General features: G+C 38.4%; 1 protein-coding gene across 2 annotated transcripts; it reads right to left on the bottom strand.

Moving 5' to 3' along the window:
* Nucleotides 1-1,817: 1,817 nt before the first annotated feature.
* Nucleotides 1,818-19,695, bottom strand: LOC120069963 (disease resistance protein Roq1-like). 2 transcript variants are annotated; one of them, XR_016530323.1, is made up of 7 exons: nt 19,034-19,695; nt 17,704-18,808; nt 17,310-17,585; nt 4,328-5,635; nt 3,746-4,239; nt 3,185-3,442; nt 1,818-2,663 (listed from the first exon to the last, which is right to left on the bottom strand). XR_016530323.1 is itself a non-coding variant. In XM_039021807.2 (6 exons), exons 1-6 carry the CDS (start codon nt 19,588-19,590, stop codon nt 2,087-2,089), a joined length of 4,317 nt encoding a protein of 1,438 aa, XP_038877735.2. In that variant the 5' UTR covers nt 19,591-19,695; the 3' UTR covers nt 1,818-2,086. The 2 variants fall into 2 exon arrangements, 1 of the variants encoding a protein (XP_038877735.2); XM_039021807.2 differs by lacking the exon at nt 3,185-3,442.
* Between the last annotated feature and the right edge of the window lie 378 nt (nt 19,696-20,073).

Genomic DNA, 20,073 nt, shown 5'->3' with positions numbered 1-20,073 from the left:
AAAAAAAAAAATCTCTCCATTAGCCTTCTGTCTACAAATTTTATAACATATTCACATTAGGTATTTTTTAACATGAAAATTATTATTATTATTTAATCATTTTGATTTTAAAAAAACTCAAATGACTAATTTCAAAATTTATCAAATGCAAAATAATAAAATGAAATAAAATCTAAATTACAAAGACTAAAATCGCATTTTTTTAAAAAAATCCAATGAAAAAAAAGGTGGATGTGAATGAAATTTCTGGACAATTTTCCTACCTTTTCCAATGCATTATTGGAAATTTGAAACCCTAAAATAAAAGCTTAGAAGTTTCATACAAGCTATAAATATTCTAAAGGAAGTTCACAGCTTTAGTTTAGTTTTGCATTGTTTTTTCCCCATAACTAAAGGCATTCTTGAAAGAAATGACATTATTATATATATTTGGTACACATATTAAAGGTAAAAGACAAACTATCTTTTATAGGACTAATTTTTTTAAACTTAAAAATAAGATTGGGATAGTTGCAAATATAGCATCTAGATCCAAATTATTTGTAGAGATAGCATTATATAACTGGCAGATATAGGAAATTTAAATTTAACTTTTAGAGTCTATCAGTGATAGATCATATTACTAGTAAGGGTCTATTAGTGATATATCATATCACTAATAAGAGTCTATCACGAATAGATTTTGCTATATTTACAAATTTGTAAAATGTTACTATACACTTAATAATTATCCCTAAAAGTGCTATCTAATGCAATTACTCTTCTTAAACATAAATCATGTCTTAATAGATTATTAGCTAGATTATTAGCATTTTCTTACAAATGTGGGGGGTGGGACTTCTAACCTCGAGTTTAATAGTACAAGTTTTATGTCAATTAAACGATGCTTATGTTGATAAATGATTGGCTTTTATCATCAGAAAGTTAAAATTAACGGATAATTGCAATGAATAGTATTTTTAGCATTAATAATTAAGTGTATAGCAACAGCTAAACACTTGCAAATAAATTTATGAGTGATAGACTCTATTGCTAATAAAGTTTTATAAGTAATAGACTTTTACTAATGATATAGTCTATCACTGTGACTCTGAGAACTGAATCTAAATTTTGTTATATATTCAAATTCTTTTCATTATGCTATCTATATGTTCATACTTTGAATTTGATTATTATATTGAGAGTGCCTCTAAATTAAATATGTTAATGAAAAAATAAAAGTCGTCACCCAATACTTATAATCTCATCAATAGGCAAGTTGGTCGACCTTGATTCTTAATGTTACAAAATTAATGATCAATTTTAATGTTCTAATAATTATCAACTTCAAACCCTCATATTTTAGTTTCTTTTAAAAAATTGTACCAAAAAGAGCAATACTTAAGTTTATCATGAAATACATTCATCTTTTTACACTTCACCTCAATTACACAGTAAAAAGAAACTAAAAAAATATTAAATAAGAAAACTCAAAAATATTAAATCAATCCAACGTGAACATAACTTAAATTAAACTTGTACTATCAATTTCAAAGTAAAAGTTTGATCCTTACATCCCACATATTGTCAAAAAAAAAAAAAAAAATACATATATACACAATAAAAATAAAATACATATATACTTTTATTAAGTTTGATCGAAATATGCTCGCTCTTTTTTATTATTATTATTTTTTTTTATAAACATTGAAATATGCTTGTTGTGTGAACACTCATGTGTTAATCTCTAATGTTTAGGTTTTATTATTGTTATTATTAATTTAATTTGCATTGTATAACAGTTGCCTGTATTAATTTATGGCATATGTACTCCCAAGGCTTCAATAGGAATCAGTAGCAAGTGATAAATATTTTAAATATACATCATGAATATGTCCTCTAGGTAAAGGCAAAGAAACATAATTAGTTTCTCTTCATCTTCCACAAATCTTTGAATGTCATTATGAAGAAAAGAACTACGCATACATCACACTAACAACAGAATTTGCCTTCCATAAATGTGAACATCTTGAAAGGTGAAAATAATCAATTGATGGTAGATATTCTTCTCGAAACAAGAATGTCTACTAAGAACTTTACAACTTTGTCATGATCTAAGATCTGCTTGGAATAACTTTTCCATGTACTTCCAAGAAGGCTCTTCTCTAATATCATCCTCTTTTATATCAACCACCCTTATAAATCTTGAAGGAAACATATCATCAGTTCCATGAGCCACTCCATTTAGATCCCCAAATCTATCACGATCATCAAAAATTCTAAGATACTTTTGGGAGGATAGTCCATCGCTTGTGACATTACTTCCTCTTTCACAGCCTCCAGCCTTCAACCGGGATGAAAATGAGCTAGAAAATCCATGTTCATTAACAAGAAGAAATCCACCAGAATGATTTAAAGCCTTTCTCCCAAAGGACTCGCTCCTTTCGTCTCTCCAAAAGTAAGTACTTTCAACTTTGTCGCATATAGATTTGGCAAGTGTTGTCTCTGCCATGCCTTCCATGCCACGTATCCTTGTAACACCTTCAGAAGTTACATGTAAGGGAAAATTCATATGTCGTTGCATTTTGGAATCATCTTTCCAAACTGGAAAATTTTCTGCATGCAACATTGCATTACAATCTGATTTCGCAGAGACTTCTTGAGCGAAGAATTTGACAACATCCCTGTGCCATTATGAATATCATACACAAGAAACACAAGTGAAAAAAGAGCACAATCTACTCAAAACAATATGAAATTTTAAGGTGATCTATGAATACAAATAACGAGCAAAGAATCCTACCAATCACAGAGATAACAAGTAAAGTGCAAACAGGACATAGAGAGTTTGGTAACTCAGTTCGTTAATATACTGTCTATGACAGGGGACAGTGTGCCTTGGAAAGATAAATTCACTAATATGAAAAAGTCAAACGTCTACGACGTTGTACTTAAAATAATGACAATTATAGTGACACATGTAGAATCTAACTTATTGGATCACCTAGACTCCTAGATGTGAGACTCCTCAATAGAACTTAAGCTCCTCCTAGGTATGCAGATATTAATGAAGAATCACTTAAGCTTCCCCTGAGTGTGAGACTCCTAACCATGGCATTATCTTTCCTCCTTCAAATGAAAACCTTTTCACTTTATAAACCTAAGCTTCCCCTAAGATTGAGAACAACTTCTCAGTCAATGTTACCTTAGGATCCTCCTAAGAATGAGAATCTCTTCTCAATTGATGATGCCTTAGGCTCCCCGTAAAGATAAGGATCGCTTCTCAAGAATAATTCAACCACCTCAAGACAACGATAAAGCAAGCCATTGAGAACTGAATATGCTTCACGAACTTTTGAATCAGAGAGAGGTTTGTTCTTTTGTCACAAAACACAATAATACTTCTCTCACAACACACAAGGAGCAACCCTAGGAAGATAACTTCTTGCCCTTAAATAGTGTACTACAAAAAGATGGAAAATATTCTCATTCAAATTCGGCAGATCATAAAAAGAGCAAACAGCCCAGAGTAATAATTGTCAACATACATCATACATGTGAACATCTTGAAAGTTGAACATAATCACTTGATATAGACATTCTTCTCAAAAGAAGCATGTATACTAAAGACTTCACAACCTTATCATCTATGATCTGGTTGTGAAGTCTTTAGTATATCTTCAAATAGACAAAATAATATTCCAAAAATTTTCTAAAACAGGACAACTAATCAAGCCTTCTTAAAGCAATTAATAATCTCACTCACCGGCTCGGCAATTCATCCGGTTGATCAAAATCTGTATAAATTACCCCTGGCCCCTTGACATCATTTTGTATTCCATGGACCTCTTCAGTGAGATGGACACCACAGCTTCTTATAGTTACAGTGACCTCAGAACACTTCACAACCTCAAACCAGACTATGACATGATTCCACTCATTCATCTCCAAGGAAGTACTAAATGTTGGAGAAGAAGTTGTTACTAACCATGTATATTCTGATGTTGATGATGGAAATTTTCTCATAAAACAACTTTGGAGTCTACAGCCGATGAATATGTTACATGAAACTAAAGCCATCCCTTGATATGAATCTCCAACCACTTGGAAAGTAACATACGTAGCCAAAGTTCTTTCAATATTGAGATCATGTTGAAAGCTAACCCTTATTGAATTTGATATAGTCTGATAGCTGAACCATTTTGGAATCCTAATATTCATTAGAATAAACTCTCTTGTAAAGTCACCGAGTGCAATATCCTATCGCATACATATTAATATGTACAGAATGTTAATAAGAGACAAGAACATGATATGAACAAAGAAAATGGAATGGTAAGAGATGAACCTGCTTCCTTGATATTATATCCATGATGTTGTCCGGACTTCTAGCCAACAATTCGCAACCAGTGGCATCCACTTTTTGTATACACCAAGGAAGGTTTGGAATTTCTTGAAGAAACTTGCAATTCCTCAACTGGAGATTCCACAAGGACATAAACTTATGGAGACATGAGGGTAGACTAGAGAATTTGTTTTCCGACAAGAGTATGCTAGATAAGAAAGGGGCGACATTACATAAAATTTCCAAAAAATCTACATTTGGTATATTGCAACATTGAAGATCCAACAAGGTGAATTTGGAACATAAGCTTTCTTTTGGGACTAGTAAATGGGGAAATTCTGAACTCGATAGAGTTTCCATAATTTTTGAAAAAGAGCATACTGGATGGGTGGTTGGGTCCCATTTATGGGAAAACATTTCAAATCTAGAACACCCACCAAGACGAAGATGATTGAGACTCTTTAACAAATAAATTGTACTAGGAAGGGAGATGAGGTTTGTGCAACCATCAAGGTTCAATAGCAAAAGCGAAGTAAGGTATCCAATTGATGAAGGTAGCTCCCTTATGCCAGTAAAATCCAAATGCAATGACATTAAGGATTTCATGTTTTCAGCAATTTTTGGAAACAGTTCGAGCTTACAGCAGCCAGAGAGTTCTAAATGTTTAAGAGACTTTAACTTGAGGTAGCTTGGAAGCTTTTCAAGGTTAGTGCATTGTCTAATGTCCAAGGTAACAAGACTATCCAAACATCCAATAGACTCATGAATCACTCTTAAATTCGTGCATTGTTCAAGATACAAGCTTTTAAGGTTTAATGCAGAAGAGAAGTCGGGAATTTCGTCAAGCTTTTTGCAGTGAGCAAGATTCAAACATTCAAGAGACTTTAATGTAAGGTAGCTTGGAAGCTTTTCAAGGTTAGAGCATTTTCCAAGGTCCAAGGTAACAAGCTTATTCAGTGATCCAATAGACTCGTGAATCATTCTCAAATTTGTGCATTCTTTAAGATACAACTTTTCAAGGTTTGATGCTGCAGAGAAGTCGGGAAGTTTCACAAGTCTTTTGCAGTGACTGAGCTTCAAAACTTTAAGAGACTTCAAAATGAGATAGTTTGGAATCTTTTTAAGGTTCGAACAATGATCGAGGTCTAGGGTAATAAGCTTACCAAGAGAAACAACTGACTTAGGAATCGTTCTTAAATTTGTGCAGTGGCTAAGGTACAATTCTTCAAGGTTTGATGTTGCAGAGAACTCGGGAATCTTTTCTAATAAAGCAGAGTGGCTAAGATCAAGCAGCTTCAACCTCATACAATCCTAAATACATGGAAAGAAACAAAAAAGAAAAGAAGTAAATACTGATATAAACATAATTAAAATAAAATATTATTATAAAAATAACATAAATTGCAAAAATAGAAAAAAAAAAATTATAATCTAGATAAAATGCCATTATTTAATTTAAAAAAGGATTTACTACCTTTTATAAGTAGACAAATAAAAATTTGTTTTTGTATAAAAATGCTATATTGCAAAAAAATAAATTATTGAAAAATAAAAGGGGAGAAGAAGAAGACAAGGGGTACGTGGAAAACCCTAGACCAGGAAGGAAAAACCACAATAGAAGAATTTTTATTAATCTCACACATACAATCACCATGTATAACCCGTATAAATAGACCGAGGCTAACCCTAATACCGTAGAGAAATATAAAAAGACTAAAATGCCCTTAGGGCAAATACAACATTTTCAACACTCCCCCTCAAGTTGGAGCATAGATATCGGTGAGACCTAACTTCCTAATACACATATCGAAGCTTTGTCTCGGTAACCCTTTAGTGAGGACATCTACCTACTGATTAGAAGGTATGTAGGGAATGCAAATACTGTCATTATCCAACCTTTCTTTAATGAAGTACCTATCGATCTACACATGCTTAGTTCTATCATGTTGCACAGGATTGTTGGCTATATTTATAGCTGCCTTGTTATCACAATAGAGCTTCATAGGAGTTTCGCTGTCTTGGTGAAGGTCAGACAAAACTTTCTTCAACCATATCTCCTCACATATACCCTGACTTCTAGCCCTGTATTCAGCCTCAACACTGCTTCTGGTAACCACTCCCTGCTTCTTACTTCGCCAGGTCACAAGATTCCTCCATACAAAAGTGCAGTACCCTAAAGTTGACTTTCTATCAATAACGGACCCTGCCCAATCAGAATCAGTGTAAGCCTCAATGCGTCTTCTGTCATGTTTCCTGAACAATGGGCCCTTTCTAGGAGTGGACTTCAAATACCTCAAAATTCAAGTAACAGCCTCCATATGCCTCTCGTAAGGTGCCTGCATAAACTAACTCGCCATACTGACAACATAGGATATATCTGATCTAGTATGAGACAAGTAAATTAGCTTTCCCACTAGAAGCCGATACCTTTCTTTATTAATAGGTGTTCTGTCAGAAGAGTCTCCTAATTTTACGTTGACTTCAACAGGGGTATCAATAAGTTTACATCCAATCATCCCTGTTTCTCTCAACAAATCAAGGGTGTATTTTCGTTGAGAAACCGATATTCCTTCTCTCGATCTTACCACCTCCATTCCAAGAAAATATCTCAAATTCACCTGCCATTTTCTGTAAGTCTGATGATTTCAGTGGTATCATCTCTGATAAGACAATATCATCAACATACACAATTAGAACGACCACCTTTCCGATGCAGACTTTTTCGTGAACAAGGTATGATCTGAGTGCCCCTAAATGTAACCCTGGAATTTAACAAAGGTGGTAAATCGGTCAAATCAAGCTCTCGAGGACTGTTTCAATCCATATAGGGATTTCTTAAGCTTACAAACCTGATAACCAAATTGAGCTTCAAATCCAGGAGGAGAACTCATATAAACCTCCTCTTCTAACGTACGGTTCAGGAAAGCATTCTTCACATCAAGTGGATGGAGAGGCCAATCTCTGTTGACAGCAACTGAGAGAAGAACCCAGATCATATTCAGTTTTGCTATTGGAGAAAAAGTTTCTGAGTAATCGGTCCCATACGTTTGAATAAACTCTTTAACAACCAATCTGGCTTTGTATCTATCCAGAGTTCCATCAGACTTATACTTAACAGTAAATACCCATTTGCACCCAACGGTTTTATGTCCTTTAGGAAGAGTCACGAGATCCCATGTCTTATATGTTTCAAGGGCTTTCATTTCCTTCATAACTGTTGCTTTCCATTAGGGAATTTCCATAGCCATATGCACATTAATCAGCATTGTTACAGTATCCAGGTTAGTAGTGAAGGTTTTAAACCCATAAGACAAGTTATTGTAAGAAAGGAAATTATGCATAGAATGCTTGGTATATGACCTAGTCTCTTTTTGTAAAACAAAGGGAATATCAAGAGTAGCATCATATTCTCCTACTTTACCTGATTCCACAATAGCACGAGGACGGTTGTCACACTTGTTTATACTCGATAAGTCTCCATCCTGAATCTCTCCTGATGACCCATTACTATCTTCAGTTTTGTCATCATCTGAAGTAGGCTTTATCAGTTCCACCATTCTCAATTACATCACCACCCTTAACACATTTACCAATATCATCAGAAACAGAAATGTCTTGAACTTGAGCCCATGCCGGTTCCGATTCACGGACAGGATCCAGTGAAGCAACAAGAGGAGTTATTTCCTTTCTAAGATTCTTCCTATGGTAGGAAGGATAGTATTATTTGTATTTAGGATAGGTTTAGGGAGAAAATCCACAGGAAGAGAATATGTGGACTCGTTAGTCTCTTCACTAGTACTCTCCCCCTGAAGGGGACTAACAGGAAAGAAAGGTTGATCCTCAAAGAATGTTACATCCATAAAGACAAAGTACTTTCTGGTGGCTGTATGGAAACATTTGTAGCCTCGCTGGTGAAGAGGATACCCGACAAAGACACACTTCTGAGCCCAAGGAGCCAATTTAGTTTGGTGAGGACCATGATTATGGACAAATACAGTACACCCAATCACTCGAAGAGGAACATTAGGAATGAGACGTGTGGACAGACAAGACTCTTTAAAACTTTCAAGAAAACATTTGTAGTCTCGCTGGTGAAGAGGATACCCGACAAAGACACACTTCTGAGCCCAAGGAGCCAATTTAGTTTGGTGAGGACCATGATTATGGACAAATACAGTACACCCAATCATTCGAAGAGGAACATTAGGAATGAGACGTGTGGACAGACAAGACTCTTTAAAACTTTCAAGAAAACATTTATAGCTTCGCTGGTGAAGAGGATACCCGACAAAGACACACTTCTGAGCCCAAGGAACCAATTTAGTTTGGTGAGGACCATGATTATGGACAAATACAGTACACCCAATCACTCGAAGAGGAACATTAGGAATGAGACGTGTGGACAGACAAGACTCTTTAAAACTTTCAAGAGGGGTTTGGAACCTAAGGACACGGGAGGGCATCCGATTGATAAGGTATGTTACAGTTAGAATAACATCTCCCCATAGATACGAAGGGAGAGATGTAGGAAGCATTAAGGATCGAGCAACTTCAATGAGGTGACAATTTTTGCATTCAACCACACCATTTTGTTGGGGTGTATATGCACACGAATTTTGATGGATAATTCCTTTAGAAGTTAGAAATTCAAGAAGGGTGTTATTAATGAATTCTCGTCCATTGTCACTCCGAAGGATTGCAATCTTGGTGTTAAACTGGGTTTCGACTATATTAAAGAATTGTTGGAAAACAGATGTCACTTCAGATTTGTCAGTAAGAAGGAACACCATGTAAGACGAGTGTGGTCGTCAATAATGTTAGTTTTAGGGCTTCAATCAAACCGAGTATTTTGATGATAACAAACTCAGATTTTTTGTACTAACATTTTCAGTGTTCCAGCCGAACAGCCGACGCACGCAATCGGGTCACAACCAATCGGATCCTCAGCGTCGCTCACAACCATCTCAGCCTCAAACGTTCTCCAGCCGGCGCACGCAATCGGTCTACAGCCAGTAGGCATCTCGGCATCGCACAGAATCGCGTCTTCACCAGACGATTATGGGTACGTTCTAGTTGCCGGGTCGAGTCAGATCGGTTTACAGCCGGTAGGCATCTCGGCGTCGCACAGAATCGCGTCTTCACCAGACGATTATGGGTATGTTTCAGTTGCCGGGTCGGGTCAGATCGGCGCGACTTCTTCCGCTGCACAGCAGATCGCCGAGCCGTTCATCCGTTACCCACCATCACAGCAGTCTGAGAGCAGCGCCGGTCATTGCGGCAAATGGTCACAGCATCATGGTGGACAGTTTCTTCCTCAAGTATATCCGATTCAGCCCCAGTTTCGAATGGGTGTATCCATTGAAGAAAATCCCATGGCATTTAGACAGAAAAATTCCAGATCTGAATCTCATGGGGAACTCCAACAACAATTAGCTAGTCTTCAGCAACAGATGGTCGCCCTGGGAGCCCGATTGAATGGCCATGATTCTTCCCCGATGTATTCAGAAAATCCGGTATCAATGTTTCCTAATCCAACTTCTAATCTTTTATCTGGAACAATTGGAAATTCTGCAGGAATGATCACGGGAGAGAAGTTGAATGGGCAAAATTACTTCTCTTGGTCCCAAACCATTAAAATGGTTCTTGAGGGATGCCATAAGTTTGGATATTTAACTGGAGAGATACCACGACCGAATCCTGGTGATCCCCAAGAGCGTGTCTGGAAGGCTGAGGATTCTTTGCTCCGCTCAATGTTAATTAGTAGTATGGAACCACAAATCGGGAAACCCTTACTCTATTCAGCCACTGCCCGGGATATTTGGGATGCAGTCCGAAGGTTATATTCGAGGCGTCAGAACGCATCCCGCCTGTATACTCTACGTAAACAGGTTCACGAATGCAAACAGGGGAGCATGGATGTAACATCATACTTCAGCAAGTTGTCGTTGTTATGGCAAGAAATGGATCTATGTCAGGAGATCATCTGGACCTGTCCACAAGATGGAATTCAGTACTCCAAGATAGAAGAGGTTGAGCGTGTGTATGATTTTCTTGCCGGGCTACACCCCAAATTTGATACAGTTCGGAGTAGAATACTAGGGCAGAAACCAATTCCGTCTCTCATGGAGGTATGTTCAGAAGTTAGATTGGAAGAAGATAGATCAAGTGCAATGAATGGGCCAAGTGTTATCACTACAGAGTCAGCTGCCTTCAGGGTAAAGTCCACTGGAGCTGATGGTGACAAGCAGAATAGTAAAACACCCCCAGTTTGTGAGCATTGTAAAAAACAGTGGCATACGAAGGATTAGTGCTGGAAATTGCATGGTCGCCCTCCAAATGGTAAACGTCGCCCTCCGAATGACAAGTCGAGATCTGGGCGTGCTCTAGTGGGTGAATCAGTTGAGGGGACTGCACAACCTCAAACACAGTTTCCAGTGACTAATCCTGGGGATTCAGGTACCGTAGGAATCGGAACAGTTGCTCAATCAGGTAATCCTCAATCCTTGAGTTTCCTTGCTGAGGGGAATGAGTTATGGATTCTAGATTCAGGAGCAACCGATCACTTGACTGGCTCATCCGACCGATTTCTCTCATACTATCCAAGTGCTGGAAATGAGAGGATTCGAATTGCGGATGGGTCCTTCGCTCCTGTTGCTGGAAAAGGCAGACTATCACCATTTCATGGATTAACCCTGCAAAATGTCTTACATGTGCCCAAAATCTCTTACAATTTATTATCAATAAGCAAAATACAAAAGATTTGAACTGTAGAGTTGTCTTCTCACCAGATACTGCTTTGTTTCAGGACTTGAGCTCGGGGAGGACGATTGGCACTGCCCGATATGACAGAGGCCTATATTTCCTTTCTACGGATGCTTCCTCCAGAAGCTTGTTTAGGACTAGCCTGTTATCTTCTTTTGCTATATCTGAAACAGATTATTTATTGTGGCATTTTCGTCTTGGACATCCTAGTTTTCAATATATGCGATATTTGTTTCCTCATTTATTCCATAATGTGAATGTCTCTTCATTATCTTGTGATGTCTGTATACGTGCTAAACAACATCGCGTGTCATTTGTTTCTCAACCCTATAAGCCTACCCAGCCTTTCCACCTGGTTCACAGTGATGTCTGGGGTCCCTCGAACATCAATACCCTGTCTGGTAAACGGTGGTTTGTAACTTTCATTGATGATCATACCCGACTTACATGGGTATATCTTCTTGCTGATAAGTCCGAGGTTTTATCTACCTTCAAACAGTTCTATACCACTGTATTAACACAGTTTAACACAAAGATTGCCATTCTCCGAAGTGACAATGGTCGTGAGTTTGTCAACCACACCTTCCAGGAATTCCTAGTGTCAAAAGGGATCATACATCAAAACTCGTGTGCATATACTCCACAACAAAATGGGGTAGCTGAACGGAAAAATCGCCATCTTATTGAAGTGGCTCGTTCCTTGATAATTCCAGCATCTCTTCCTTCGTACCTGTGGGGAGATGCGATTCTTACTGCAGCTCATCTAATTAATAGAATGCCTTCCCGAGTCCTAAAGTTTCAAACCCCTTTTGAGTGCTTCAAAGAGTCCTATCAGTCTACCCATCTTATTCCTGAGGTTTCTCTTCGTGTGTTTGGGTGCACAGCCTTTGTCCATACTCATGGTCCACATCGGACTAAGTTTGCTCCACGAGCTAAAACATGTGTGTTTGTCGGGTATCCACTTCTTCAGCGAGGCTATAAATGCTTCCATCCATCTTCCAGAAAATATTTTGTTACTATGGATGTCACGTTCCTTGAAGACAAACCGTTCTTTCCCGTTAGTCATCTTCAGGAGGAGACCACGAATGAAGAGACTAACAATTCCACGTATTCCATACCCATTAGCCTCAACCTAGAGCCTAGTCCGGATATTCCTGAATCTGAGCTTAGTCCCAATATTCCTGGACCTAGTCTACCTAGTCTTGAACCTAATTCGGCTCCTGTTGTTCCTGTGTCGGTTCTTCCTACTAAACAAGTGCCCTGGATAACGTATTATAGGAGGAATCTCAGAAAGGAAATTCAGGAAACCTCTGATGTTCCATCGGAAAGTGTCCAAGCGTCAGAACCAGCACAAGTTCAAGATCCCGTTGTCTCAAAGGAGAGTCTTGAAGAAAAGTCTGGGAACATAGAAAGTGACGAAATGAGCTCAGAGAAGGTTGAAATGTCAGGAAGGGATGAGATGCTTAATAATCCTCAAGAGGATGCAGAATTGTCTCAAAAGTCCGATACTGAAGAGAGACAGACGAAAACTGACAACTATGATAACACCCTGGATATGCCAATTGCTCTGAGAAAGGGAACCAGGTCATGTACAAAATATCCTTTGCATAGTTTTTTGACCTATAATAACTTATCTCCTGTTTTTAAGGCTTTTACTACTCAGCTAGATGCTCTAACAATACCTACCAGTGTACATGCGGCCATGGAAGTTCCCGAATGGAAAGCAGCAGTAATGGAGGAAATGAGAGCTCTTGAGGCAAATAAGACTTGGGAGTTGGTAGCTCTCCCTAGAGGCCACAAAACAGTTGGTTGCAAATGGGTGTTCACAGTGAAGTATAAGTCTGACGGAACACTTGAGAGATATAAAGCCAGGTTAGTTGCTAAAGGATTCACTCAGACGTATGGAATTGATTATTCAGAAACTTTTTCTCCAGTAGCTAAGTTAAACACGATTCGTGTTCTTCTGTCTGTCGCTGTGAATAAAGATTGGCCCCTACATCAACTAGATGTAAAGAACGCATTCCTAAATGGTGAGTTGGAAGAGGAAGTTTATATGAGTCCACCTCCAGGTTTTGAAGCTAAGTTTGGGAATCATGTTTGCAAACTCAGGAAGTCTTTATATGGGTTGAAGCAGTCTCCTAGGGCATGGTTTGACAGATTCACCGTGTTTGTTAAGTCCCAAGGGTTTGTTCAGGGACATTCTGATCATACCTTGTTTACCAAAAAATTACCCTTAGGAAAGATTGCTGTGTTGGTAGTGTATGTTGATGACATCATCCTATCAGGGGATGATACAGCAGAAATTACTAAGCTTCAAAGGATGGTGAGTGAATTTGAAATTAAGGATCTTGGTAGTTTGAGGTATTTTCTAGGGATGGAAGTGGCAAGATCGAAAGCAGGAATATCTGTTTCTCAGCGAAAGTACACTATGGACTTGTTAAAAGAAACAGGAATGACCGGATGCAAACCTATTGACACCCCTATTGAGGTCAATAGCAAACTGAAAAATGTTTTGGAAGGAGTCCCTGTGAATAAGGAGAGGTATCAACGTCTAGTAGGAAAACTGATTTACTTGTCTCATACTAGACCCGACATCTCCTATGCTGTAAGTGTAGTAAGTCAATTCATGCAGAGTCCATATGAGGAGCACATGGAAGCTGTGACTCGAATTTTGAGATATTTAAAGTCCACTCCTGGGAAGGGCTTGGTAGTCAGGAAACATGACACACGAAGCATCAAGGGATATACTGACTCAGATTGGGCCGGATCTGTGACTGATAGAAGGTCAACCTCAGGGTACTGTACCTTTGTATGGGAAAACTTGGTAACTTGGCGGAGTAAAAAACAGGGTGTAGTGGCCAGAAGTAGTGCTGAGGCAGAGTACAGAGCTATGAATTTGGGAGTGTGTGAAGAAATCTGGTTGCAGAAAGTTTTATCTGATCTTCACGAGAGTAGTCCTGGGCCTATGAAGCTGTATTGTGATAATAAGGCTGCCATCAGTATTGCAAACAATCCCGTACAACATGATAGAACCAAACACGTTGAAATTGATAGGCACTTTATTAAAGAAAAGTTAGACCGCGGATCTATTTGTATTCCCTATGTACCTTCAGTCCAGCAGATCGCCGATGTCTTTACGAAAGGGTTATCAAGACAGATGTTTGAAGCTTGTATTAGCAAGTTGGGCCTTGCTGATATCTATGCCCCAACTTGAGGGGGAGTGTTGAAATATGTTAAATTAGCCCTAAGGGCATTTTTGTCTTTTTACTATATTTGCTAAATTAGGGTTTCACATTATTCTATTTATATCTAGGGTTGGGTCTATTGTAAAGTGACATAAAATAATAAGTTCTTTTCTATCGTGGTTTTTCTTCCCTGAATTAGGGTTTTCCACGTAAACTCCTTGTGTTATCCTCTTTCCCTATTTCAATAGTTATAAAACAACACTTACCGAACAAGGTAGTGATGTTTGAAGGACCCCAAACATCACTATGAATCAGATGGAAAGGTCGGGAGGGGTTGTAAGGTTGAGAAGGGAACATGACACGGTGTTGTTTCGCACGCACACACACATCACAAGACAAAGAAGAAACATCCACACTGTGAAACAAATGGGGAAACAAATATTTCATATATTGAAAGTTGGGATGACCAAGGCGAAAATACCATAACAAATAATCTTTTTCAATGTTGAAAATGAACATAATAAACTAGTCTTAGAAAAACTCCTAAAGATAGAATCATCAGAAAGGAAATAAAGGCCCCTGTCATGTCGGGCAGTGCCAATGGTCGTCCCCGAGCTCAAGTTCTGAAACGAAACAACATCTGGTGAGAAAATAACATGATAATTCAAATCCTTTGTTATCTTACTGATAGACAACAAGTTGTAGGTTATTTTTGGGACATGCAACACATTCTGTAAAGTTTAACCCTTGGAGAGGAGATAGATGACCCTTCCCTGCAACAGAAGTAAATGACCAATCTGCAATTCGAATCCTCTCATTACTAGCATTTGGTGAATATGAGAGGAATTGATCAGATGAGCTAGTTAAGTTGTCTATTGCTCTGGAGTCTATGATCCATGGTTTCTTTCCTTCAACCAAAAGACTAAAGGATAGAGGGTTACCTGACTGAACAATTGTACCAACCCCTACAATACCGGACGTTCTGGTTGGCCACCTGAGAATTCAACTCACCATCCGTGGATTCACCCACAAGGGCTCGCCTAGACTTTGACTTGTCGTTTGGAGGGCGACGTCTGCCATTTGAGGGTTGACCATGTAGCTTCCAACACTGGTCCTTAGTATGCCATGGTTTTTGCAATGTTCACATATCGGAGGGGTTTTACCATTCTGTATGTCACCATCAGATCCGACTGGATGTATTTACATGTCCATTCATAGCACTGAACCTATCTTCTTCTAATCGAACCTCATAACAAATCTCCATAAGAGACGGTATCAGCCTTTGTCCAAGGATCCTACTGCGAACAACATCAAATTTGGAGTTTAACCCAGCAAGGAAGTCATAGACACGATCAACTTCCTCTATCTTCGAGTGTTGCACCCCGCCACATGAGCACTGTCTCTTATGGAAATATGAAGTCACGTCCATAGTCTCATGTTTACACTCATGAACTTGATTTCGCAAGGTATACAGACGTGATGCATTTTGTCTCTTAGAGTATAGAATCTGGACAGCATCCCAAATGCCCCGAGCAGTCGCAGAATACAACAATGGCTTTTCGATCTACCAGCAGTGAGCAAAGAAAGGAATCTTCTCCCTTCTAGATGCACTCTACGATTGCATCTTTCTTTAGGAAGTCCTGGCTTAAGAGACAAAAACGGTTGATACAATCTTCTCCCTCCCAGATGCGATCTGGTACCTCCCCAGTTAGATATTGTCGCCCTTCGAGTGCGATTCTAATGGACTGGAACCAAGAGAAATAGTTTTGTCTGTTCAACTTCTCTCCGTAAACTAGGGAAAGCTATTACTAAACGATGGCAGACTAGATGAAACATCTAAATTAACCGGGTTTGTCTAGAAGATTCGTTGAGTTCCCAAGAACAACCCCAAGGGCGGCCATCTGTTGCTGAAGACTCGTTATTTGTTGTTGGATTCCAGCGGAAGATAAACCCATCAGCCTAGAGCAAGCCACCATGACCAATTGACCCGTGTTGAGGAGGAATAGGGAGCCCTGATATAGGGTGTTTCTGCCCACAAGAAGCCGAGGACAAAGCCTCACCCAAATGGCCGACTGCTGGAGATGGACAAATCGGCTGGAAGGAGGAATGCGAAGGTAGCTGGAGCTCGATCTGTGACTGGGTCGTGGCACCGGCTCCGATCTGCAGTGCTTGCGACTGGGTCTGCAGCAGGGGCTCCGATCGGCTGGGTGGTGGAACTAACTGCATCGGACGCAGCTCCAAGCTTCTAGCGCTGGACCCTGACGCGGTTGAGAATGTCACGGACGACTACTGAAGTTTGGACGGCACAACTGGGCTGGTCCCGATCGGCTCCAAAAAACCAGTGTCGGACCCTGACACACCTGTGAAACTTCTGAACAGCTGTGGGCTTCTTTGCGGCACGACTGGACTGGTCTCGACAAGTTGTTGGACTCCTTGCAGTGGCTGAGATTGCATTGGGTTAAGGATGGTTCAAAGTTATCTATCTATGGCAGCCTGAATCGCAGCAGTATTGGTCGCTTCTGCCGTAGTTCCTTCGCCGGCTAGGATTGAAGAATGTGTCTCTTCTATAGCAGTTAGGATTTCATAATCTTGCTCTGATATCATATTGAAAAATAAAGGAAAGAAGAAGACAAGGTGTACGTGCAAAACGTTAGACCAGAGAGATAGAAAACTGAACTAGAGAAATATAAAAAGATTAAAATGCGGTTAGGGCAAATACAGCATTTTCAACATAAATAAATAAATAAAGTTCTAAGTTTTTTTTAAAAAATAAGCTATAATTGAGGATCTCAAATTGGAAAAATCAAAAGACTCCATACTCTTTATATAAGATAGATGGGCTACTCCTCAATAGGTTTGACATGGAACCTCATACTATCAAAATATGGTATTAGAATCCATAAAACCCAAACGGGTATTTGGTCCAATTAAAAGAAACTGTGATCGAAAACCCATAGTATCAAATAGCTACCCATTAAATTTTCCAAAAAAATCAATGAAAAGACTTCCAATCAAATGTACAGGTAGAAATATGTTACCTTAAATCCTTTGCCCAGATTTTTTATCAAGCTATGTTGCAAATCCAGTCCAACAAGATGTTTCGTAGTAAAGCACGACGGCAAAGATCGATGAGCAAATCCATGCCACGTAATCCACTTTAAGTTATAAGGTAGATATTCAAGATTAGTAGAAAATGTTGCATTTCTAACAATAAGCAATCTCAGATTTTGCATGTTGCTAAAAGCTCGTGGATCCACATCTAGCCTTGTGGGATTAGGCAAGTCCAACTTTATGGCTTTGACTGCACTGGTTCCCTGCAAAGTCATAAATTTAGTAATTTAACATGACTGGCAGCTTACTTCGACTGGCATTTTCCATCACCAAGTCTTGGAAATAAGCAAATTAAAGAAACTTTGGGTAAGGGTTACTCACTGAATTATCAATAAACACCTTCAAAACGTCGTGTACCAACCACAACCTACTCCTTTCTCCAGGCTCAGAAGATTCACCATTAACTATTTTACGTCCCATCTGTCGTATCAAATCATGCATTTGCACCTCATCGTTTTCAAACGTAATAAGTGAAAGATCCATGAGAACTACAATTCCAAAATCTAGATTGAAATGACATGTGTTTAATATATGCTTAACATAATTAACTTTCTCTCCCACCAGCAAACAAGAAATATCAAGGAAAATTTCCTTTACTTTTTCTTCAAGCCCATCAAAACTTATTTGAAGAATATCTTTAATGTCTTTGCTCAGAGAGTTTTCAAATTCATCTAATATAGTTTTCCATTTTGTTTGGTCTCTGGAACAAAGGAAAGAGCCCAAAACAACAAGAGCCAAAGGATGGCCTTTGCAATAACTTGTTGCACGTTCTGAAAGATCTAAGTAATTACTTGATGGGTGACTTTTCTTAAAAGCATGCCAACTAAAAAGTTCAAGGGCATAGTCACGACTCAATCCTTGAATACCATACGTCTCATCAAATTCATGGCTAGAAAGCAAATGACTGTTTCTTGTTGTCACAATGATTTTACTACCAGGGCCAAACCAATCACGCCCACCAACCAATGCTTCTAATTGCTCGAGCTTATCCACATCATCAAGAACTACAAGAACTTTCTTTGAACGCAATCTACTCCTTATGATGTTAATTCCTTCATCAAGATTGCCAACCTTCAAATCATCCTTTAAGATCTCATAGAGTAGCTTTTCTTGTTGTTGAACAAGGCCATTGAATTGCTTTGAAGCTTCTCTAACATTTGATAGAAAGCAGAATCCTTCAAATTGGTGAGCAATTTTATTGTACAAAGCTTTAGCCAAGGTTGTCTTACCGATGCCTCCAATGCCATATATCCCCATCATGTAAACGCCATCAGACACATGTTGTATCCGATGAGAGTGTAATTTCATATCTTCTAGTTTAGAATCAATTCCAACTGGATACTTAGCTACATATAACTGCCTATTGGCACAATTTAATCTAGACAATACTTCTTTAACAAGGTCTTGAATAAAATCAGCCTCCTTCCTGTTGTTAAGTGCATCATGCATAAATAAACATTATTGATGAACATGGGAAAAAAAAAATAGATAAAATTGAACTGCATCTTGAGAGTGAATCTTCTAAGATTAACGTCAGTCGTTTGTATTGGAATTATTTCAAGTGAGGCGGGTCGGGGTGCTTGTGAAACGAAATTAGGAAATTGAAAATGAAATATGGAAAAGAAAAGACAAAATGCCTGTAAGAATATACCTAGTTCCGAGATCCCAACCAGACAAGTTGGCAGCAGTAGTTAAAGCTTCCCTCCATATTTGAGTCTTCTCCATGAACTTAGCCTGATGTTTGGCCAATGCTTCTCCAAAGGTATCAATTTGTTTTCGTACATCCGAGGGATCCACCTTATAGAAAATTGGCAAAACAATCTGGCCCTTGGATTTCTTACACTCAATTATTTTCACCAATTCATCCAAACACCAGGAAGAAGATGCATAATTTCGAGAGAATATAACAATAGAAATCAAAGCTTCCTGTATAGAACTGAAAAGGGCTTCAGAAATTTGCTCACCCCTTTCAAGCTTGTCGTCTATGAAGACGTTGACTCCTTTTTGACGCAAGGCCATGTCAAGATGACTGGTGAAATTGGACCGAGTATCCTCTCCTCTGAAACTCAAAAACACATCATAACTCCACTTGAAAGTTGGAGAAGAAGATGACGATTCTGCTTCAGCAACGCAAGAACCCATCAGATATCTACCCAGAGACTTCGGAATTTCTTTGTCTATGTCTTCCTCATTCAATAATCTGACCATTTTTACAGAGCAGTTCGGAGAAGAAGTGGGACATTTTGATAAGACCACGCTTCGTTGCCACTTGCCAACTGCCCGCGCTCTTTTTGGACTACTAGACCCAATTTTCAAACACTTTCTTTAATACTACAATAAAGGATATATTTGAAACGGCCAAAATCACTTGGTCATTTTTAAAATTACCGTGAATTATATTTTTAATTAAAAAGACTATGAAATATATTTTTAATTCTTCCAAATTATTTTTGTTGATATGAAAACTATGTTTAAAAGTATAAAATTAAAAACTAAAATAATTTTGAATGGTTTAAAAGTGTGTTCTCGAGTAATTTTAAATATGACAAGTATTTTGACGATTTTAAAATCACTCTCAAATATGCATTAAGTGTCATATTTTATTTGGTTCACATTAAATTCACTATAAATAATTTTTTTTCACGAATATTTGGACTCAATATTAATGTTGGTGAATCACTTTTAAAGCAC

Source organism: Benincasa hispida, chromosome 6 (genome assembly GCF_027475165.1).
Source record: "Benincasa hispida cultivar pf3 chromosome 6, pf3_genome.v1.1, whole genome shotgun sequence".
NCBI classification, from domain to species: domain Eukaryota; kingdom Viridiplantae; phylum Streptophyta; class Magnoliopsida; order Cucurbitales; family Cucurbitaceae; genus Benincasa; species Benincasa hispida.
This window is presented reverse-complemented; position numbering and strand designations above follow the sequence as displayed.